General features: G+C 34.8%; 1 protein-coding gene across 18 annotated transcripts in view; it reads right to left on the bottom strand.

Annotated features, from left to right (window-relative positions):
* The window catches only part of Ppfia2 (PTPRF interacting protein alpha 2), a 271,881-nt gene that overhangs the window by 215,278 nt on the left and 31,958 nt on the right, over nucleotides 1-24,645 (bottom strand). For 17 of the 18 annotated variants that reach the window (XM_042699012.1, XM_042699006.1, XM_042699013.1 and 14 more), the window contains exon 1: nucleotides 7,085-7,165. The exons of the other annotated variant lie outside the window; for it this stretch is intronic. In XM_042699012.1, the coding sequence (XP_042554946.1) occupies nucleotides 7,085-7,165 (81 nt within the window). Of the gene's footprint in view, nucleotides 1-7,084; nucleotides 7,166-24,645 lie in introns of those variants that run through there. 18 annotated transcript variants of the gene reach the window in all.

The raw sequence follows: 24,645 nt of genomic DNA, 5'->3' as shown, positions 1-24,645 counted from the left end.
AGAAATGTACTCATTATCTTGCCCATGTAATTGTAACCCCTCTGTACAGTATTTTCACAATAAAAAAAATTAAAAATCTACCTTATTTCTTTTCCAGTTGTTTGTCTCATTTATTTTGTCACAGTAATAGAAAGCTGTCCAACATGACACCATTTTAATCAAATTTTAACTTGTAACCAGCGTTTTATTATTTTTTTTATTGTGAAAATACTGTACAGAGGGGTTACAATTACATGGGCAAGATAATGAGTACATTTCTTATCAAGCACTGTAGCCTCCTCTTTGTTTCCCCTTCCCATCCCTTCCCATCCTCCCCTCCCTGCCCCCCCCCCCCCCAGGATTGGGTAACCAGTGTTTTAAAAGGCAATCAATTGCATTTATGGAGATGACAACCTCAAGCTCTTGTTTCATTTTAGAGTTTCTGGGTGGCAGAAAAATGACAAATTAGCAGCTGTTGAATATATTTTTTGGCATGGTAATATGGTGTCTAAATGTGTGAAATTCTTGAGTAATATGTGTCTTAAAGGAAACAGAAGTTAAAGGTCATCATTACTCAATTCAATTAGCATAAGAAGGTAGTTTGGAATAGTTACAATTCAAACATAAGTTAGAGCTAAAATTGGCCCATAAAAGAAATGATTAAATAACATCATCTTAGCAAAAATATGTCTGTGTACATACATATATATGTATATGTATTTGCATATATATACATACATATACATGTATATATATGAAGAATTATAACTGAAGGAAGGCCTTGTAGATATTGAATTCCAGTAGCCAGTAATCCTTTATAGTGGAATTGTCCATTTTCTTTACTCTTTTGTTGCCTATTCAGAAAGTTTGTAAGTTCTTTTGAATCTATCACTTAAAGATTTTTCTCCTGAGAACAAGTTTTCTTCACTCACATACTTGACATGCCTGTTGGAGTCTTCAGCCCATACTTATAGCTGTTCCTTACTAGGATCTGTCAACCACCAAGCTCTGGGCTCCATGAATGAAACACTTTCTCAAGAATTTTGTTTTGTTTTGTTTTCTAATTCTCATTTTGCTCATCGTCAGGTACTACCAAACATAAAGCTATTTTACCTAAATAGAAAGTAAATATATTCAAGAACCCTAGCCTGGGAAACTTCTAATCATTTATGGTTTTTTTTTTTTTTTTTTTTTTTACAAGGAAGTCATCCTAAATGAAGAAAGTTAGTCAGTCTTCTTTTTTTGGGGGGGGGGGGGGGGTCCGGTAGTGGGGCCTGAACTCTGGGCCTGGGTGCTGTCCCTCAGCTCTTCAGCTCAAGGCTAACGCTCTACCACTTGAGCCACAGCGCCACTTCCGGCTTTTTTCTTTTTGCTTATGTGGTGCTGAGGAACCGAACCCAGGGCCTCAGGCATGCAAGGCAAGCACTCAACCACTGAGCCATCTTCCCAGCCCTCTTCTTTACAATATGATGAATGCAACATTGACCTACTCATTCATTGTGTCTGTATACTGGGCACTCTATATGCTACTATCCTGAACTCTTGGACTTGGAATATAGTTTGGAACATGTTCCGTAGAATGGTCTTCATGTATGAAAGTGTAGGCCAGAAATTTACTATGGAGCAGAATTTTGTGCAAATGAGAGATGGACTGATTTCCTACTAGGGATCGTGAAGCCTATTCACTGATTTCTATGACTACATAACAGTGACTTATAGAGCATGCTTGAATTCACAAAGATGTAGCAGTATCTCCTAATGTGCAATTTTAGGATATTAGGGATTTTTTGGGTCAATTTTATTATCATGAAATACATTTCTAGTTAGGGGAAAACTGTCCGTTAAAATAAAATGAAGAGCTAGAAATGTAAACAACTTAAAATTTTAAAATCTAAAATAGGAGGAGAGGAAATATGAGAGAGCATTAAAGGAGTAAATATAATGAAAGTATCCTATATACACACGTGGAACTATGACTATGAATCCCCACACAACCAACTGCCCCCGGGAAAATGCAAGGACTGCAAGACCATGCTGTGAAGTCATGAAGTCATCGTTTTATTTATGATAAAAATTCTTCCCTAATATAAAATAGCATTATAAATGATTTATCTTAAGTACTTTTGTTACTGGACTTGGTCATCATCACAATGGGAAGTAGATTTCAGGGGGAAGAACATGAATGTTTGTGTTGCATAACCCTCCTAAGAGGTAGATCCTCCAGTGCTGGCAGGCTCTCAGAATCAATATGTGCAGAATCTTTGTGTGAACATGTTTCTTCATCTGTAAAGTGTGGACATCATCTGGATTATACTGAAAGTGACTGAACTTTTCTCTCTTTTCCAGCCCAATTCCTACTTGAGATAATATCCATGATTTGAACTCAAGAGTAAATCCCAGACTGACACTCTTTGCTGAAAATTCTTCAGCACTAATTCCCAAATCCTGAGGATAACAGTCAAATCTGTGTTTATATTTAGAGTCTGTGCCATTTAATTTAGCTAGTTCCTGTGTCGGTATTCTGTGTCAGTATTCTGTGTCTGCTTGCCTGACACACTAGGGAGAAGCTGTGAGCACACTGTATTACCTACCAAAAATGCAACGTATGTTGCCTCTCCCAGTCAGCCTAATTAATTTACACAGACAAACCTCAATTCTGCCATTCACTAGCATTTCTGTTTACGATGAAACCTTGTCCTCTTAATAATTCCTATGGGATGAGGATACTTTGTTTTTACTCTTAATTTAATTTTTGAGCATGGGACTCATGTCAAGTATTCTGGTGTATTTTCAGATGTATTTCAAAGTTGTCAACAATAAGAATTCATATTGTGCTTCAGACAATAGAAAAAATAATGCTAGACTCTTCACTACCACCAAAAATCATGAGTTATACATGAGATATATATTATCAGACAATAGAAAAAATAATGGTAGACTCTTCACTACCACCAAAAATCATGAGATATACATTACTAAATAGCCAGAATTGCTTCAGTTTTATTGATTTACACATACGTTGTAGTAACGAGTTATCAATGATATTGTTTGAGAATTGTTCATGCAAGTGAGAATCAAAGTTTATTTATTTTCATCTTTTCTATATTTCAAATGTTAACCAAATCTCCCAAGCATGAAAATATGTTCTAGCCAAAATTACAAATTTCTTCATATAATACTAAAAACAATTATTTAATAAAGAAAGGCAAAAGAAATTCTCAAAAAAGTTTCTGTCTAGCTGCCTCTCAATATAATTAAATATAACATAGATGAAGATTTTCTTTGATCACACATGCAGATATTATATATGAATATTAAATAAATTTACCTTTATATATTCTCCACATTGTGATATCTTACTATTTAAATAATATAAAAATAATATGGGCTGGGAAAGTGGCTCAGTGGTAGAGTGCTTGCCTCACATGCATGAGGCCCTAGGTTCAATTCCTCAGCATCACATAAACAGAAAAAGCCAGAAGTGGCACTGTGGCTTAAGTGGTACAGTGCTAGCCTTGAGCTGAAGAGTTCTGCGACAGCCCTCAGGTCCACAGTTCAAGCCCCACAGCTAACAAAAACAAAACAAAATGGAACAAAATAATGCACAGCTCATTGTGATATTTCTTATTTTAAGCTTTTAAACATTAAACGTTAGCTTATTAAATAGCTATGTTGTTGGTATCAATTCATTAACAATGCAGATTAATGAAATATTCTCAGGAAATATAATAATGGGTGCAATAGTATGAACAGGCCAAGGGTACCCAAGGCAGAAACACCTAATGCTACATGCTTGAATGAATGACTGCTTCATGGAAGATACATTCTTTGGGGTGGGTCTTTAAGGGAACATTTTCCAAAGGGCAAGTTCAAAGCAAACCACACTGATACACACAAATAATTACCTGGGCAAGAGGAAGCACATTATTTGCATGTAGTTCAGACCACCAAGGCCAAATTATAACAATGTACACAGATGAACTTTGTCCTTCTAGGACTTTAATCACAGAAATGAAAATTACTTTGTTTCCATAGTTTGAGGCAAAATCTTTCTATGGATTTCTGTGGGTGAATGTTATTTATTTCTAGATGCAGGCCTGACGCAGAGTATTATCGATACTAATTTGTATGGCATGAAAAGGTACTTCATACAGAAATAGTCTATTGTTCCCTGAGATAAATAGATCAAACTTCCCCTTCACCAAATTGATTCTTTTGTTTTTGATACTAGTGTAATATTTTACACAAAATCTGCCACAGTATTCCAGTAAATAAGAATGTGGGATAAGAAAAGAATCACTGCACTGGTTGAAGGTGTTTAATACTTGAATAGTGAAGTGAGCATGCTAGTTACATCTCTGAGAGGGTTACCACATTAAGTCAGGATTAGCCAATCTAGTGTTTAGTAGAACCTATAAGTTTCCTCTGCAAACATAGAAATAGGAAAGAGCAAATGAAAAATCATATTGGGATTGTCATTTTATGTCTACATACATATATTTATGTATGAAAATATATGTGTGTACATATTAAAGATATAAATATATGAATTTGTAAATATATGTATTTAATTTTAGGTTTCCTATTGCTATAAATTGACTGGGAAAGAAATAAAAATATTATAAGTTTACCCATGCTAGCATTTACATAACTTTTGCCAATTCAAGGATATTACATGCAGTTAGACTCTAGGTTATTCTGTGATTTGGAGTGATAAGTAAGTAATTACATGAAGCACTAACTAAGAGTTTTCATCAGATAGAGTCCAGGCACTTCTAATTGGAACTAGTGTGTTGGTATTAATATAGAAGTGAGAATTCATACATAAAAAAATCAATTTAAATTAAGTGTCAAATATTCTACACAAGAAAGAATTTGCATGAATATGCATGGAAGTATGAATGTATTTGACTAAATTAAATGAAATTAAATAGAAAATCTTAGAATAGCCTTCAGCTTCTCATTTGTTATCTTTCTTTTACCTTTGAAACATTTGAATCAAAAATATTTCCTTAAAATTGTATAACGTAATTTTGGAAAAATGATAGAGATAATTTACACGCTTAATGAGGAGATGTAAATAAAATTCAGTCATACTCATGCTAAGGTTTCTAAATGTTTTAGCATATGTTAACTCCCGTGCTGAAATAATTTTCAGAAAGTCAGTGATAGAATCTGAACTTGAAGAAGGTTCATTTCAGAAGTACACTTAATGTTATTTAATAATGAAAATGATTTTTGAAAATATAATCTTTTTCAAAAGATACATTTTCTGAACATGGTGTTTTTTTTTTTTACAGCATCTCATTTCTTTTCAGAACATTTCGAAAAAAAAACCCTACTATATTTAAATAGGTTAATGTGTAAGAATAAGAAAAATAATCATTTTATCCTATCCTTAAAATTAAACGCAGAGATTCCACTGTACTACACTTTTCTCTCATGCTTTAAAAATTTATCTTTTCTCTTCTACCAAAACTCATGGCAATAATATCAACAAACAGAGACACAAAAATGAAAAGACACATTTACCTTATTGCACATTTTCTTCAAAAGTCAAAAACGATTTTGTATAACAAAAATGTAGGGAAAAAAGCATTTTATTTTCCAACATTTATTTTTTGCCTGAAATCCTAGGGTTTTTATATGAACATGTCATTACACCCACAGAAAGGGAGTGGTTCAAATTATTCCAACATGTTTTCAAAGAAAATCACCTGCCAAGAAGGATGTCGGCAAGATCTGTACTGAAGGAATTGTAAAAAGCTTGTGTCATGACTGAGCATAAGTAATGCACCAACCCTTAAACTTTGAGACTCAAGTAGAATACCTAATGTCAAAAGCTGCCCTGAAGAATCACCTACAGGATATTGTATAGTGTTTATATCTCAGTGTATGGAGAAGAAAATAAAAAGGAATAAGTCTGTCAACAGCCCCGGGGCAACTGTATTTTGAATCATTGTCACAATAAGCATATCTCCACTAGGAAGACAATATATCCAGGAACAACACAGAACTACACTATCACTAGATATCAGTGTAAATCAAGAGAGGAGACAGAATTAAAAATAGAAGTATAGATGGGTAAGAGAAAGAATAGTTCTCATTCATATAGTTCACAAAGAGGTACTCATGTATAAATCTCAGCTATATTTATCCAGAGTCACTATTAAGATAATTCTGAGTACATTTATTATATAAATTGTCCACATATCTGTATTCTCACAAAACTATAACTATAAAGCCAGGGCTACTAAATAATGGAAGAGTGTTTATATTTCTGTAACACAAAGTAGGGAAGATTTTTATCCTCCCTGTCCATGCAATGATAGTATGACTGAAACACACAAAAACAAAAACCTTAGCGCAGAAAGATGCCATTTGAGGGTAAATATGAAGTAGAACCTGATTTAGTTTAGACTTAACTATTTTCTAGATGAGAACTGATTTAGTCCCAGGAATTGAAACATAATTAGCAGGCCATAGCTTTTGTAGCTCACATTTTTATGTTATAGATCATTTTGTCTATTTAATAACACAGAAAATCTTCCCTCTTAATGAGTTTTTACTGTATACTAAATAAAAAGTATACCAAATATGGTACTTAGCTTTTTATATTATCAATTGCTTGCACATTACATATACACAAAATTAAATTAAACAATTATCTCAAGCTATGTACATGAAATACAGCACATTTTTTTCTTTAGCCCAGAGGACTTAGTTTGCAAAGTTCCCTGAAATGTCTTTTAATTCTACTCTGTGATACACAAGAATGTACCAGCAACGTTCACCATATTAGAGCCATAAATAACATCAGGAGACACAACATAGCCTATAAACTTCCCAGGATGATACTGTAGGGGATTTTAAACCTCGGAGGAAAATAAAGTTCTCACTGGTATTTTGCTTGAATTCTCTGAGAACTACTGCCATTCTATTCCACATTTGCAAACAGATTAAACTCACGTGCACAGTATTCATTCCATGCATCCTTGTCGGTCCTTTCCACACTTTTCAGCTTCCCTTTCTTTATATTTCTCTTTATTAAAAGTTTGAATTATACATTAACTTCCTTAGAAGAAGCCATGTAAAGCACACTTACTTGAAAAGTGTAAAACCGGGTCCCATTAGGAGGATGCACTTTAGGGGAGCCAGAAACGGTGTTCATATCCGAGAAAATCATTTCTGATCACAGAGACAATGTAATCCACAAGGAGCTACAGATGCAGAGCAGAGAGCTTAGCGTAGAGATAAATCCGTGCATGCATTCAGGGAGACTGGAGGGGAAAATGAAATCTGCCCCATCCTTCTTAGATACACAGTGATAGCATTTTGAATCTGTCTCCTACATTTGAAATCTAAGCTGAAAGGGTATCAGCCACCAACCTTTTGTGCCGTTAGTTCCTTAAACCATACAATGATTCTTTTAAAAAATTAAAAACACAGAAGGGGGGAAAAGAACCAACGATAAATGGAGCTTGTGCAGAATCTGGCAGTGCCGTGGACCTGCCCATCTGTTCTCAGTGATAATCACCTCCCTCCACCACAGTCTCGCAGAGTGATTATGCTAAACATCCTGGTTAGCCAATAACATACAGTTTCATTTCAGGGAAGCATGAACAGTGTAATTCCGGGGACCTCTTCTGACTAACCTGAAGCATGTTCACTTGCTGCTAAAAGCTACATTTGGTAACAAATGATTGTTGTATCACTGTTATTTCTGTGCATGTCTGGGACTCTCTGTCACCCCCAGGCTTCTAAATGAAAGGATTTTAATCATAAAGCCTTTTTAAATAAGTATTTTATAATTTACAGATCAAAGTATAATATAAAAGCAGGAACACTGAGGGGAAATACATAGAGTTCTATAAGGCTTTATATGTCAGACTACTAACAAATGCAATGTGCAAACATAATTCACTTTCAAGGAACATCATCAATATAAACTTAATCATGATCTCCAATTTTCCCTACCTTAGCTGGAAAATTAAGTTTGACAATCAAGACCTAAACTAGTGGTACAAAATGTTTTGATTAATCTCATATCATACATGTACACAAATTTGAATCTGGAGTCCAGATTCAAAAATACTGCTTGTAAATATTGAAGTGTTTTGCAAATCACACTTTTTTCTCTATGTCTTTAACAAATTATTCAGTCTGTATAAACGATAATATTCAGATGACTCAACAACTTCTAGAGGTAAAAATAAATGTTCCATTTACACATGGTTCAAAGGTGGAGACTTCAGGAAGATAGAAAACAGTATGAGTCCACAAAGTATCTTTGCAAATGTATCTAACTTGACATAGTTATACATAACCAAGGACCAAGAACCACCTGCTTTAAACCTGGAAGCTATAAAAGGATAGTGAAAGTTCTTAATACTCAAATTGTTATTCATTTTTAGTTTAGATTTCCCAATTATCTTCAAATTTATAATACCAAGGGGGAGGATATAAAACAGTTCTCAATTTCTTAGATGGGGCTCCTACATTTGGGTAAACTATGTGTATTAGTTTACTTATTTAACAAGATAATATTAACTAGAGCAGAAAAATATTATAAGTATATTTTATATTGAAGATAATTGTAATTACAGAGAAACAGTGAATATTTTTTGCAAAAGCTCCCATTCAGTTTCCTCAATTGTTAACATCTTGTACGTCCCATGGTACAGTTATAAAGGTGAAAAAACTGAGATTAGTATATTAATCCAACTCCAGACTTAGGATAGACTTGGGTTTTCCCTTCGTGTGCTGTTTCTCTTCCGGCTCTAACCCAGTGTAGTACCTTCATTTGGTTGTCATGACTTTATGGTTTCCTCTGGCTGTGATAGTTACCCAGTTATCATCATCATCATCATCATCATCATCATCATCATCATCATCATCATCATCATCTTTCAGATGGTTTTTAAAAGTACTTGAATAGTCCTATACGATATCACATAATCTTATTCTACTATTGTGCATGTTTTCTGGATGTTTCCTCATACTTAAACTAAGAATACAGGTGTTGGGGAAGAATACACAGGTGGACTCATCATTTATATCTTTATCATTGATGACTTTAATCCATTTTGACTAAGAGAGTCTTTACCAGTTTTGTTTTTTGTACAGTTGCCATTTTTTCTTTTCCTAAGCTCTTCTTTGGAATTAGTCACTAAAACACACAACAGAAAATTAACCAGTAATGAAAGTAAGCTCTAGTTCTTGGAGAGATTCTATTTTTTGTTGATATTTCTGTGTAATCCTTGATATCAGTATAGACTCAGATTTTATCCCTTCAGCTACGATTTAAATACTGAATAATTTCCTTTGCAATTCCTACTGTCTCAGTGTTGGTCACTTTCTCAATACCAAAGTTTCTCATTTCTCATGTTACATGATAGAATAAATTTGAAAAAGTTTCACAGTTTAACATTAGACATATAGACTATTTATAAATCATGCTCATTTCACTAAAAAAAAAATTCCTGGGTGCTGGGAAGGTGGCTCAGTGGTAGAGTTCTTGCTTTGCATGCATGAGGCCCTGGGTTCAATTCCTTAGTACCATATAAGCAAAAAAGAAAAAAGCCAGAAGCGGCGCTGTGGCTCAAGTGGTAGAGCACTAGCCTTGAGCTGAAGATCTCAGGGACAGAGCCCAGGCCCAGAGTTCAGGCCCCATGACTGGACCTCCCCCCAAAAAATAAATTAAATAAACAAAATTAAATTAAATGCCTATGTATCACACACACACACACACACACACACACACACACACACACACACTGGCCTGGGGAATGGTATACTTTATGTATGAAAAACTGATGTTTAATGAAGTAGAATAACTTGCTCAAGAACAGTGATTATTCTAACTAAAACAGAAAAAAGTATCTCTTTCTTCATCTTTTCCCAACATACATTAGTTCATTTGTTCAACTGTGCATAAATCAAGACTAAACATCAACTGCCTTTAATTTAATAATTTAATAATCAACTGACTAGTATTGTCCCCAGGTCCTAATAGTACAATTAGAATTTTGATAAAACCTTGTTTATTATATTATTTATTTAGATTATAGATTATAATCTTATAGATTATAATCTATAATCTTATAGATTATAATCTTATAGATTATAATCTATAATCTTATAGATTATAACATATATTTATTTATTTATTTATTTGGGGTCCGGTTGTGGGGCCTGAACTCTGGGCCTGGATGCTGTCCCTCAGCAATTCAGCTCAAAGCTAGCACTCTACCACTTGAGCCACAGCGCCACTTCCAGCTTTTTTTCTTTTTGCTTATGTGGTGCTGAGGAATGGAACCCAGGGCCTCATACATGCAAGGCAAGCGTTCTACCACTGAGCCACCTTCCCAGCCCCACATAAATTTAATATATGTTACCTTATATTATACTTTAGTATATTAAAATAAATTGTAATGTACAATTTTGATTTATAAATAAAGTTAAAGTTGGTGAGAAAAGTATCAACTAACAATAGGAACTTAAGTAGCAAATCCAACACAACACAATTTACTAAGTGCTAAAAGGCTTATACTAAATTAACTCATGTGTCAATCTCAAAAGACTTTTACTGGAAGACTATTTCAAAATGGCCTAGTAAAAGTGAAAGGTGTTCCAAGAAAAGAATCAGTGTTCAAATAATTACACAATGGCATGGGATGACTGGAAAATATGGTTGAATACATTTCAGGGAAGAAGAGCTAACTGATTATATACAAATATTTATACATAAACATTTTCCAAGTGAAATTTGCAAAATACTTTATTTCTACACAATTAACCAAAACTAGAATATTATTGTCTGAAAAAAAAAAAAAAACTAGGACCAGGTGACAGTAGCTCATACCTATAATCTTAGATACTCAAAGGCTGTGATCTGTGTAATGTAATTCAAAGCCAGCTCAGAGAGGAAAGTTCCTGAGACTCTTATCTCCAGTAGCTACCAATCTGGTATCTATCTCCAATAGCTATCATAAAGCTGGAATTGGAGCTGTGATTCAAGTGGTAAACCACTAGACTTAAAAAACGAAGCTCAGAGACACCCTGAGTTTAAAACCCAGGACTAACACACACACACACACACACACACACACACACACACACACACACAGAGTCTGAAAATAGAGTCATATTTTCAAACTTTTGACTAGTATATTTTGATAGTTTCCCTTAGGTTGCCAAATACCTTTCCAAGACTATTTTAGGTTGTCAACAAACTTTAGCCATACCTTAATTGCTTTCAATTTCTAGCACTATCATTTCAAATATTAACTTGAAAGTAAAATATATAAAACAATATTATGTGTATACATAATTAATCACTAGTTTCCAGCAGCATTAACTATATGAAAGGAAAAGAATGTGCTTATTTTGGTTGCTACAAAGACCAACACAAAAATAAAAATCTCTCAGGATATGCAAAGGGAAGAAAAGTAAATATAAACTCCAGAAGTTTAAAGCTAGCTTGCTCAAACACTTGACGTTTTACAGAAATCAATTGAAAATGGAAAATTGAAAGGATGACTCAATTATACTTTCTAAGCAATAGATAATATAAAAATTCTAGCCAGATTCTCCTTTTTAATAGACTTACAAAGAAAACTCCCAGAAGCCATCCAGTCCATCCTATTCCTCTGGGAATAACTGCTCTTAAACCTTCTAGCCAGGCAGCAGTGGCTTACTCCTGTAATTCTAGCTATTCAGGAGGCTGAGATCTGAGGATCGCAGTTCAAAGCCAGCCCGGGCAGGAAAGTCTGTGAGACTCTTATTTCCAATAAAACCACTAGAAAACCGGAAGTGCTGCTGTTGCTCAAGTGGTAGAGCACTAGCCTTGAGCTGAAGAGCTGAGGGACAGCGCCCAGGCCCAGAGTTCAAGCCCCACGACCGGACAGAAAAAAAAAACTTTTAAAATGAATATTATCAGCTCAGATATAGAAGACAAACAATAGAGCCTCTGATTTTATATGCTGTCAGTATAAACATGCAACTCAAAAATTTTTATAACCCTACAAAATAATTTTGTTGTAAGAAATAGTTGTAAGGCATATCCTGCTTCAAGAAAAGCAATTGGACAGTAGGTATGTTCATTGAGTTATAAGCTCAAAAGTTGGCTTCAGTGAGGGGGACTTAGGGAAGTGAAAGGAATGAACTAGAAAGGCTAATTGCTTCCTGTTAAATGCTTAAAGCAAGAGGAAGCAGTGAAAAAATAAGAAAAAAAATCAAAGGGAAAGGAGAGTGAGATACCAATATCATTTGCACCATAGTAATATAGAATAACAAATAATTTTGTCAGCACGCATTCAACTCTAAGCCATGCCAGATGGAGTACAATTTGCACTCCAGATGGACAATGTACCCTCCTAAATCCATATGGGTGACATATGTAAGCTAAGTAAGTATGTATTGCTAGCTGAACTCATTCTCCCCAACCTCTCTTCCTCGTTCATCCTTTCACAGACTAATGTTAGTTGCTTAGACAAAAACTCATATTAATCTCATAATCTATAATATGGCATCTACCAGTTTATGCCATTTGCATAAAGGAAGTAGGGGTAGCTTAAGCAGTAAAGCATCAGACTTGAGTGAAAAAAAAATGAGCAAGAGGGTGAGGACATGAGTTCAGCCTCCTGCTCCCCCAGTACTAACACAAATTAAAAACATTGAAATGTAAAAACAAACGTTAAATTGCACTGAAGCTTCACAGAAGATTTTTTTCTATATCTGTTTCTCTGGATTCCAGAGTGTGGCACAGTTCAAGTTCTTATTGTAACACCTGAAGTACTTGCTGATGGATAACTTCTACAAATACACACACACACACACACACACACACATATATGATATATATATATATATATATATATATATGGTATCAAGACATATTGGGCCAACTTAACTCTATGCAAATTACCGTATACTAAATTTCAACTTGCCTATATACTCTATCTGTTTATATAATGTGATTTTCATAATGTTTCTATCATTTTTAAAAATAATTAGGCATTTTTGCAGAGAAAAAGAAACAGGGTGACATATGATAAAAATGCATTATACACGTAGGAAAATGGTGCAATGAAACCCACTAAAATGTGTTAAATAGGAGAAGAGGAAGAGGAAGGATAGAATAATGCCAATTGTGTGAAATTAATAAGAATACGGTATATTCATGAATGTAAATAAGGCAATGGGAACACTTGTAGAATTGATTTATGTTAAGAAAAAATTCATAAAAAGGAAAAAAATAAGTAAGTAGTCATTTTGATTAAAAATATTTCTTTCCTGCATAAATTTGTATTAAAATTCAAATGTATTATATATGTTCTATCATATTCTGTACAAGAATTACTTTATCTCAGTTTTCATCAAGAATTTGGAATTTTTAATGAATGAAAGCATAATTCTTAGCTAAATCTGTAAATGTAATAAGATGTGTGGGTGTGCAGAAATTGCAAGCTCCCTCGAACTCTTGGTTTATCACTCCCCAGATCCAGCATAATTTGTGGCATACAGCTGGCTACTACCAGAAAATTGAGAAATGTCTGCAAGATCTTCTGGCTTTGATTTTTCTCTTTTTGTGAATTACAGAACGGTATGAATTGTCTTATTTAACTTCATCAATACTCTGGAGAATTTAATAAATACTTTTTCTCAGACTTACAATGGGTAGGTAGAATAGCTGTCATTTAAACTTAGAGTAACTATACTACTTGCCACATTATAGAATCATAGGCAAACATTTTTAGTGAATGAATTAATTGAAGAATGTCAAAAAACAGACATTCTAACTACTGTTTTCTTTAAAGAACAAACACTGCTTACTACTTCAAATTGTTTTACATAGTATTTAATTTAGAATGTTTCCAAACTGAGAGGCACATACATTCCTCTGCAAACCTGTATGTGTTCACTCGCCTTAATGTAGACACAGAGATATTCATGTTCCTGCACATATCCACAGAGCACTGGAACAAAAATCTCACTAAATAAAAAAATATACCCTTCAAACAAAGCAAAGCCTATGTTTTAATGCTCTTACCTGTATGCTAAACATAATGCTCATATCATCTCAGCAAAAATAAGTGTAAATGATCACAGAAAGATACAGATCAGGAAGGACAAGGCAATTCTTTTTTTTGACAAAGCAATTCTATACACAAGCTTTTCAGAAAACATCAGCATGATTAGTATGGAATAATAGACCAATATAAAGAAGAAAAAGAGTAATGCAGATGGAAAGACATTACATTTAGAATTGTATGTTAAAGATTAGAAAGATTAGAAAAGTACATAAAGTAACACTATGAAGTAGACCAATGTAATCTTTAGCTCACTTTGATTCATAATCTTCAATATTTCTTTGGCCGTAATTCTCACGATAGTAATATATTATTGCCTCTTTAATTTACTTTTTTTCTGAGAATTCTCTATGGAAGGCACAAAGCAGTCATTACCTTGCTCATTTTTAAGTTTAATTTTATTGTCAAGGTGATGTACGGAGGGGCTACAGTTACATAAAGTCAGTACATTTCTTCTCAAACTTGTTACCCCCTCTCTCATTTTCTCCACTTTCCCTCCCCAGCATTTGCCACCTGCCCCCTCCCGTGTACAGTTCATTTCCAATATATTGTCTCGCGAGTTATCACTGTTCCCTTGGTTTGTCTTTTGCATTTTGTCTCACCATTTTGTTCCATTTTTATTAAGAACAATAATGCAGTAGTAAAATTTCATTAAATGATAAATCAAATATTGTGATGCCTCAAAAGGAGATATTCATTTTGAAAGATGTAGAAGGAAGTTAGATTTCAGGGAAATTTAACAATTTGTCTGAAAGCACATTGCTAAAATGTTGAAAAGTAAATTGAAATCCAGTCCATCTTATTATCAATCCACAAAATAAATCAAGATTGCATGTTGGCATTGGTTTATTTGACATGGGTTTTGTAACTAAGTTGAGAATAAGAAAAGGGGTTGACTAATATCGTGTTAGTGCTTATTTTAAATTTATGATATTGTTTAAGTTTTCCTGAAGGATTATATTATGAAAGATGGAAAAAATATTGGATAGGTACAGGTTGTTTGTTTCTTTGTTTTCTTTTATTGATCACAGAGCTTGAACTCAGAGCCTGGCTGCTGCCTTTGAGCTTTTACACTCAAGGACAGTGCTCTACTATTTTGAACCACAGAACCATTTCTGGTTTTCTGGTGATTAATTAGAAGTAAGTGTCTCAAGGACTTTCTTTCCCAGACTTTGAACTGTGATCTCAACCTTGTGAGTAGCTAGGATTACAGTTGTGAGCCACCAGCATCTGGCTGGTAAAATATTTTTACACTTAAATAGATTCACAGTAAGAACTCTGGTAGAAGAGCAAAGAAAGATGCATAGAGGCAATTGATAGCATTCAATTAAGACCAGGAAGTGGTCTGAGATGGCTATGATAAATGTGAATCCAATATGTGGAAATAGCAGAGAGTTTAATCGTACAGTGTCCATTGACCTAGAGAGCTACAGGTTGGCATCAATGGATGATTTAAGGCTAAAAGCCTAACCAAAGTAAGTATAAAACTTAAATGGGAGAGCTATAATTCAAAATGTTATGTTTATAAAATCTTGCTTTAGCAGATAACCAAGAAATAAGAGAATAGCTATCAAAGAAAGGAAGTATGGAGCTAAGAACATAATCGTGCTGAAGAAGGAGCTCTGAGAGAGAAGGAAAAACAAATGATACATGATGAAAGTGAACGTCCACAGAAATGCCCTGGAGTGACAAGAGAGAGAATCTACCAAGAAAGAGGCTGGCTTTGAAGAGAAGATACCATCTTTATTGTTGGAGAGAAAGGCAGAGAGCAACATGCTTGCAGTTGTAGTGGTAGGAATTTGTGCATAGTCTTAGGAAGTTGGAAAGAGGAACACAAGTATGTAGGATGGGGAAAGGGAAATTTGGGAACTGAATGACTCAGTCTCTAAACTTGAGCATCCTCCCTTGCTTACATCAATGTAGTGTGAAATCATGATCATTTTCTATTAGTGCTATGATGCTGAAAGCTGGAATACCAGTCCTTATTGTCAAGACTTGCTACTAATAAAATGTCCTTTGGAAGGGTCTAATTTTGTAACTTTTTTCTCTATCAAATTATGGTTTTTTAAAAAATATTCAATTCTAAATCCAAGTCATAGGACCACCTTTGCTTTGTTTGTGGAATTTGGTGAGTCTATTATTTAAGTCCAATAACTAAAGAATAAAGGGTTAAGCAAAACTTTGACATGGAATAACCTTGGTAAGATTTCATTTGTACATATCAACACTGAATTATTAAACACATCCCAGATCACAATCTCTTAACTTGAAACACAGTCACCCCAAAGACCAATGTCTAGTGTCCTTTGTGCAGACTGGTGATCAAAAGGCCATGAGGACACAGAATTGTTTATTACATTGTGAGAAATTATAGGCATACATTAACATCCTCAATTTATTTTCCTTGTACTTAACATTTATTGCATATGAATAAATGAGCAAAACATAAGTATTAACATTTCATCACAGATGTGGAAATTCTTATTACAAATACTTTCCTTTAATCTCTAAAAGGCACATCATCAGTATCATGATTACAATTCTTTGGACTGCACTATCCACATTGGCGGCCACGGTCATGTAAAATAAATATTAATTTGAATTGAATTGATTATGTACAAAGAATAGGACATTGCCTTGAATTCTGATTGCATTATTTTTAATCACCTCATATAATAGCTAGCAGCTTGGATGCTATAGTGTCAAATGGGCTCAAGACTACATTCTCCATTCTCCCTCTTACTTTGTGTGTGTGTGTGTGTGTGTGTGTGTGTGTGTGTGTGTGTGTGCATATATATATACACATATTTATATATGCACCCCTCACTTTGTTTAGCCTAGGCTGCATGTGTGGACACCAGTCTATAATCCTAGTTATGTAGGAGGGGAGTTTGAATATTGTGGTCCAAGGCCAGAACTGGACAAAAATTTGAGACTTTATCTAAAATATAAACTAAAGCAAAAAAGATGGAGGGAAATGCTCAAGCGGTACCACACTTCTCTAGGATAAGCAAGGCCCTGAGTCAAACTTTAGTAATACCAACACACACACACACACACACACACACACACACACACACGCGTGCACACACACACACACCTCACACCTATTGGATTACAGAGGTACAGGTGAAAAAGTATTATGCACTATGAGTGTACATGTACATTAGTTTAGCCACTATGAATACCACTCAGAATTGAAAAACTGAATTAGCATAAGACCCTGATAGTTTCCTGGAATGTATAAAAAAGGGACATAAACATGCAGGTATATCTTTTTGTACAGAATTTTCTTTTCAGTTTTATTCAAGATCCAGATTTACTGCTTGTTTCCCGTGGCAGGTCTCCAGTTCATTCCCCTATCACTGCTGTATATTATTTTTAGCCCTTATTAAGTAATGCATCAGGCAAATGTTAGCATGTTTTCGCACTGAGACACTCTAGAGAACTTGGGCTGTGTCTCTCCTGATTCTGGTTGTTCTCCACCTAGGACTTATGAAATCTCCAATCATATGATTCCATCATTCTACATATTGCAGGAAATCCAAAGTCCTTTCCACAGTAAAAAAAAAAAAAAAAACAAACCATTATGATACTCTGGCCTCTTTTTATGTCTACGTCATGTAATCACAGCCCTACGCACAACCTACCAGCCCAGGATACCAATTGATATGGTACACAGGACACACAATAGGAATCAACACCCTCTCCTGGCAGGGTTTCTACTGTAGTGGGAAGAAGTACAGAAGCAAACACAGGAGGTAAAATAACTGTGTATTAAAAATGCTTTGTGATTGAAAAATTAGAATAGGGGAGGGCGTGTAGGAACTAGATCAAGAGAGCAAGGAGGAGCTGTGGTTTGAAATCCCATACAGTGGAGGGTCTTTGCTCAGGAAATGAATAGCTGCTGTTCCCTTCACCTGGCTCTGGAACCCATGCCTCACAACAATTCCCTCAACTGGTAAATATCTAGCAAATGTCCACAGTCCTCATAGTCTTGTGTGCAGGTGGTATAGAAAGGCAAGGCCCTGCTTCCACTCCCACTGCGGCTCTCTATCCCTTTAGCTTTGTTTTCTTCATGGCTTTTTCACTGTGTGGACATTTACTTGTAAGTAAGGGTGTACATGTATTTATTAATCAATCTGTATACTGTCATTTTCCTGTTTTATTAAGAGTTATATTTCCTTTGCACAGGTTATGTGGTACAGTATGATTAATGGTCATTAACAAAATAAATATGGGTATGCATACCAATTGGACCAACCTAAGCGAGTAGGAAAAAATAGTATCATAGATTCAATGGTAGGGGGGAAGGTAACAAGGCACAACTGGACTCTGTGAATGTATTTTGAAGGTAGATCTGAATGTGATGAAAGCAGTTATTCTTTGAACAACTAAAAGAATTTTCCTATGCAAATTAGAAGATAAAGCAGTCCTGGCTGTGATGGAGAAGATAATGGGAGTATAAGAGAAGAGGAAAGGTTCAGAGCTCAATTAATATACTCACTTGGAGCTCTTTATCAACATACTTTTGAAGATGTCAAGGATGCACTTTAGTGTATGCACTTTAACTTGTATCAGAGTGGAGTCATGATTAGGAACACACCCCGTGATCTAAGCCTCACAACCACCTCCCAGGACAATCCTGGAATCTTAAGAGGCATTGCTCAGGAGGACAGCAGTATCTTCTGAGAGTACAACGTTGACGTCATCTCACACCAACGCTTTCATGACTAGAAGAATACACTTTAAATACACTCGCATGTGGAAGCTCAAGGTATATGGCTTTCAGGTAGAGTGGAAAATAGAAAATTGTCAACTCAAGGCACTATGTTGAAAATGAACTTACAACTTTGCTATACGGGGGGAGGGAGGAGTTGGGGAGGTGGAGAGGGAAGAGATGGTAGGGGAAAAACAAAGGAGGGAGTAACAATGCTCAATAGGAAATGGACTCATTATCTTGCTCATGTAACTGTAGCCCTCTGTACAGTATCTTTACAATAAAAATATATATTAAAAATTTTTTAAGAGAGTCCCCACTGAAGCTATCCACGAGGCATCTGCACATAATCCTGCAAGCACATTAGAAACAGTGATAGAAACTTGAAAATAAATAAAAGCACTTCAGAAATAAAAGTAGCTTATATTTGGAGTAATCAGGGAAGATTCATGTAGTAGTCAAGGGAAGTGGATCTGGAAGGAAAGCATGTGTCTCAGCCTTCATTTCAGGGTTTTATTTTATATCCCCCAGATTAAGACTTTTTTTCTTTCTTTCTGGTCCTGAGGCTTGAACTCTGTACCTCGATGCTGTCTGTGAGCTTTAGTGCTCAAGATTAGTGTTCTACCCCTGAGCCACAGCTCTACATCAGGTTTTTTGTGATAAATTGGAGATAGGAATTTCACAAACTTCATGCCCAGGCTGGCTTTGAACCACAACCTTCATATCTCAGCCTCTTAATTAGCTAGTGTTACAAGTATGAGCAACCAACACCTGAAAGATAATGACATTTCTGTGAAGAAATTTCTAATTCTACTAGTGTCAGCTAATGGGGTTCATCAGGACAAAATTAAATTTAAATAAAATTTCATTTAAAGAAAGGGAGAAAAGTAGAGTCCAAAAACTTTATTGGCTCAGTGTGATTTGGAATGTAACTATCCACAGAAGCTCATTAACTTGAGGAAAACATTAGCTATAAAGAGGGAAATGTCTTATAAAGTTTTATAAGACAGAAAAACAAGATAGTGACAATGTTTTTCATAACTAGCAAGGGAAAAGCAGTTGCAACAAAGAGCAGGTATGATAATGGGTCTACAGTTGTACCCAGTATCTGTCTATATTAATCAGATGGGAGATTAACTTTCCGGCTAGCCTTAACTGGAAGTGTAAATAGAAAAGTCATTTTGTTGGGGTCCCTCAAGAGGAATACCATGGTTTATTTAAGGATGTGAGAGATTCAAGACAGATTCAAAATAGGAAACAAATTAGAATTGCTAAAATTGTATGGAACAAATTTACAACCACGCTCTAGAAGGAGTACGTGTCATGAGAAATATAAATTGCTATTAATATGGCAGAGGGCACATCAGCCAAAATAGAAAGCATATGTGAAGGAACATAGCAGAAGAAACTCACTGAAAGCTCTTGAGTAATAGGTGATCAGGGGGATGGAGAAGGGAGAGCAAGAGGTAAGGTTGATATGGATGGGACAATACACAGGTGAAATCCGTTTGAGCAATTAGTACACATTTATAAAACATGAATGACCGGAATGTAAAACAGGTGCTCTGAGGGTTTGGGTGCTATTGGAAGGATAGAGGATGAAAGGTGGTAAAAATGACCAAAATACTTTATGGATTTGTGTAAAAATAGAATATTGAAGCTTGTTAAAATTGGTTTGGGAGGAGGAGAGGAGACGGCAGAGAGCAATGGAAGGGGTGAGTTTGATCAAGGTACATTCTATGTGTTTATGGACATGTCAAGATGAAACCTCCTACACAACTGATGGATGTGAATAAAAAATGTTCAGAAAAGCAAATGTTCTTCAACTGATAAGTATCTTAGGCAATTTTAATTACTCAAAATGACAGAAAAATAAATTCATCCACCTACTACGTAGAACTGAGGCATTAACTTCTCTCTTTGTGGCTGAAACTTGGACTACTAGTTCATAAACATACATACTTCCTTGAGATTCTAAAGATATCACGCAGACTTGTATTTCCAGCATGAGACTCCAACCACATTGTGACTTCAGACTAGATCTGTAATGCATCCCAGTCACATCTGACAGGTGTGTGGGTACAGTTCCTGGAAGCAGACTCATGCTAATGAAGGCCATGATCATCAGGCTAAGTCTCTGGATATTTTCTTAAATAAATTCAATGCAAAAATAAACCGGTGTGAGTTGGATTCACTCAATTTCTCTTCCCTATGGAAGGACAATCTGCATATAGAGTTTTGTTTTGCTCATCTGAATATCAGTGCTTAGAAAAATGGTTTAATTTTAATGTAGCTGTTCAACAAAGAGAAATTGAATGCATGAACTAGTTCATACATGCAAGTCCAGGTGTCAACACTGTACTGACTTGTCACTGTGCTTGACTCATAGACTTGCTTAAGAAGTAGACACTAAAAGTGAATTTACTTTTTAGAAGATAGCAAGAGGTAGCCTCTGATTTATATGACAGACTGTCATTTTGGTGAACACAGAAGCTGTGGCAGTATGTGGCATTGAAAGAAACTATAGGATTGAATAAAATGATTTTGTAATTTTTACCTAGTCAGTAATCATCAAGGCTGGTAAGAATGTATGAGGCACTATTTGTAAGGCTTTTTACCACTCAAATTAAAAATAGGAGCAAAACAGTTGAAATAAATCAAAAACAGTGTACATATTAAAAGAACAAGTAGAAAAAGGCAGTTTCAAGTATCTGTCCCACCAAAAAAGACAAAAATAGCCAATCCTTTTTTTTTTTTTTCATTTCAGTATCAGCTTTGAATTCTTGAAGGATCTGACAGGTTCAGTGCATAAGATGAGAAAAAATTATTGTGAAGAAATCAGTTTATCATAGTAACAATTCTTGTGTGATTATTATGTCATGTGTTGCAAGGATGATTTGACATAAAATATATATTAAAACAATAATTGATATATAAATCATCCTGCCATAGCAGGATCACCTCTCATATGCTATTGAATTATTCTGTTTATGGTCTTGTTAGAATACTTAAGTTACTGGATTCCTTTACATTAAAATTATTGTATACATGCATCATCAATAAACGAGGATTCTTTTAAAGACTATGAGTAATTACTCATCTGATATTAACCAATATTAATTAGCTGTAACATATTAACAAGATATTGCTGGTTGTATTGATGGCTTATTAATGATAGATGATAGATAGATGTGGCACTTGAGTTGGCATGTCTATAAATTCAGACAATAAACCCGTGAGAGTGAAAAACCTGGCATGTGATGATGTTCCTACACTTTCAGAATTATAATATTATCTAATTTTTGTATTGCTAAGAATCATGGAACTAGAATATAGAGTGCAATGCACATTAGTTAAAAGAATTTACACAAGGATACTTAATTCAATTTCAGCTGAGATAAATGAGGACATCAGTTATCTTTTAAATGGATAGTATGCTGTGTTAGTTAAAATTACCATGTTTTTGAATTTGTAGTCTATTTTGAATAGAGAGGTGCTACCCACATCATTTACCACCTAAGATGTGATAGCAGCTAGATTGTGATTTTGAGATTCAAAAAGGGCAAATTTTACTTGGCATATTTTTGTCTCCTATAAACACAGCAGCTACCTTTTTGAACACGTCTCAGATAGCTGGAAAAAGTTAAAGCAAAAATAACTTCCACATTCTCTCAATCACAGAATTATGGCAAAAACTGTTCATAGCAAGTCACTTGTAATATTGTTTTGTGCTAATTAAGCTGTCTTCCATCACCAAGGGAAAATAAGCATGTGGAAGGGGGAATATGCAGGTGTGATGGAAGACAGTCATTCCTGGGAAAGTGAATCTTCATGTCCCTAAGTGCTTCATGTCAGAATTCCTCTCTGGGGCACACGTAATTACATATGCACCATCCAGGTGCTTGTCTGACTATTTTTAGGCCAGCTTGCAAGTCCACAAAATACAACATGTGTTCTTGTTAATCCCTATTACTTTTTCTGTTCCTTTTATCATTTTCTTTTTGTTGTTGTTGTTGTTGTTCTTTTTTCTTTTTTAACAAGTATTTTATTGTGAAAATTCCGTACAGAGGGCTTACAATCACATGAGCAAGGTAATGAGTACCTTTCTTGTCAAGCATTGTTGCCTCCTTCTTTGTTTTTCCCCTACCATCCCTTCCCATTTTTTGGTCCTGGGGCTTGAACTCTGGGCTGAGGCACTGATTTTCCTTGAGCTTCTTTTGCTCAAAGTTAGCACTCTACCACTTGAACAACAGAACCACTTCCAGTTTTTAATTTTATTTTTTTTGAGTACTTTATTGCCCTGGATGGCTTTCAACTACAATCCTCAAATCTCAGCCTGCTAAGTAGCTAGGATTACAGGCATGAGCCACTGGCACCCAGATGATTTGCATCTATTTTGTAGCTTGAAATATGAATTCTGGAGATTAGGGTGTTATGATGGTGGATAAGGCAAAAGTCTCTGGCACCTGGCTTTATAATTTTCTTAAATCTACCAGCAGGCCAATCCTGTGTATTCCACACACTATTTGTCCTGTCACAATTATATATATATATATATATATATATGTGTGTGTGTGTGTGTGTGTGTGTGTGTATAGTATATATACATATATATGCACTTATATAAAATTATTATATGAGGTATCTTAAAGATTGAGCTCTACAATTTTACCACAAATAGCATCTAAAATTTTGATGACATACTACTTTAGAAATATATGTTGTCAGAATATTGACAATAGAAATATTTTTTTTCATTTATAGGTTACATGAATAAAATTTGTCTATATGCTGAATATATTACCAAAGGCCAAAAGTTAAGGTGTATTTCATCACAATTTTTTAAATTACAGAGTAGAAGTATTAATTGTGCCAGACTGAATTTAGGGCCATAGTGCTCTCTTAAAACATTTTACCCGAAGCTGGTGCTATATCATTGAACCACACCTCTACCTCTGTTGTTTTGCTGATAAATTGGAAATAAGAGTCTCACAGACTTTTCTGTCAGAGATGGCTTTGAAATTATATTCTCAAATCTCAGCATCCTGATTAACTTAATATAGGCAAGAGCCACCAGCTCCTGGCTTAGAGCAGTTTTAATAGTGGATTAAATATCAAGGTGATCAAATTTAATCCAGAAAGACATTAACCCAGTTAAGGCACAGTATTAATTACACTACAATGAGACTTATGCAAATTAATTGGCTTTATTCTCCTGAGAAACACTAAATTTTACCTACATTCATCACTGTCTTGCAAAGAGCTGTTCTGAACTGTAGGACTTCATCAAAATAAATGATTGTTTCAATTAAAATTTATGTCAGACTAGGAAATACCAATATCACTAAAAATTAAACAAATAAAACTGATTTTTATAGACTGTGTAGAAAAGTCAATGACTAAGTTTTATATAAATATATATATTTATAGGCAGATACAGATTATATATGTGTGTATATATATTACTGTATAAGAATGATAAGAACAAAGGTTTCTGTAATTTCAGTTTTATACCACAAGCTCATAAGAATTGCACATAATCAATAGAAAGAATTATATTCAAGACTGTGAGAGTCTAATGTGTAAACTCACGTAACTACTTTGACCATGATGGTGGAGAAGGTTTAAACCTATCAGTCTCATTCACTCTTAAGATGTTTCGGTTTTCTGCCATCTGTCCAGTTTCCACAGACACCTGGACAAAAACCTTCCAAGCACTTGGGAAGATCTGGTTCTGAAGAATTGAAAGACTCTATCCTGACCTAAGAAAAATCAATCAAAAAATTATGTTGCCTTCAAGGACAGTGCTTAGAATCATTATTAAAATTTGAATTCCTTTTGGGATGGCTCCCT

This window comes from Dipodomys spectabilis, unplaced genomic scaffold (assembly GCF_019054845.1).
Source record: "Dipodomys spectabilis isolate Male_0828 unplaced genomic scaffold, ASM1905484v1 ptg000234l, whole genome shotgun sequence".
Lineage (NCBI taxonomy): Eukaryota > Metazoa > Chordata > Mammalia > Rodentia > Heteromyidae > Dipodomys > Dipodomys spectabilis.
The sequence above is the reverse complement of the archived record's forward strand: the minus strand, read 5'-3'. Positions and strand labels throughout refer to the sequence as shown.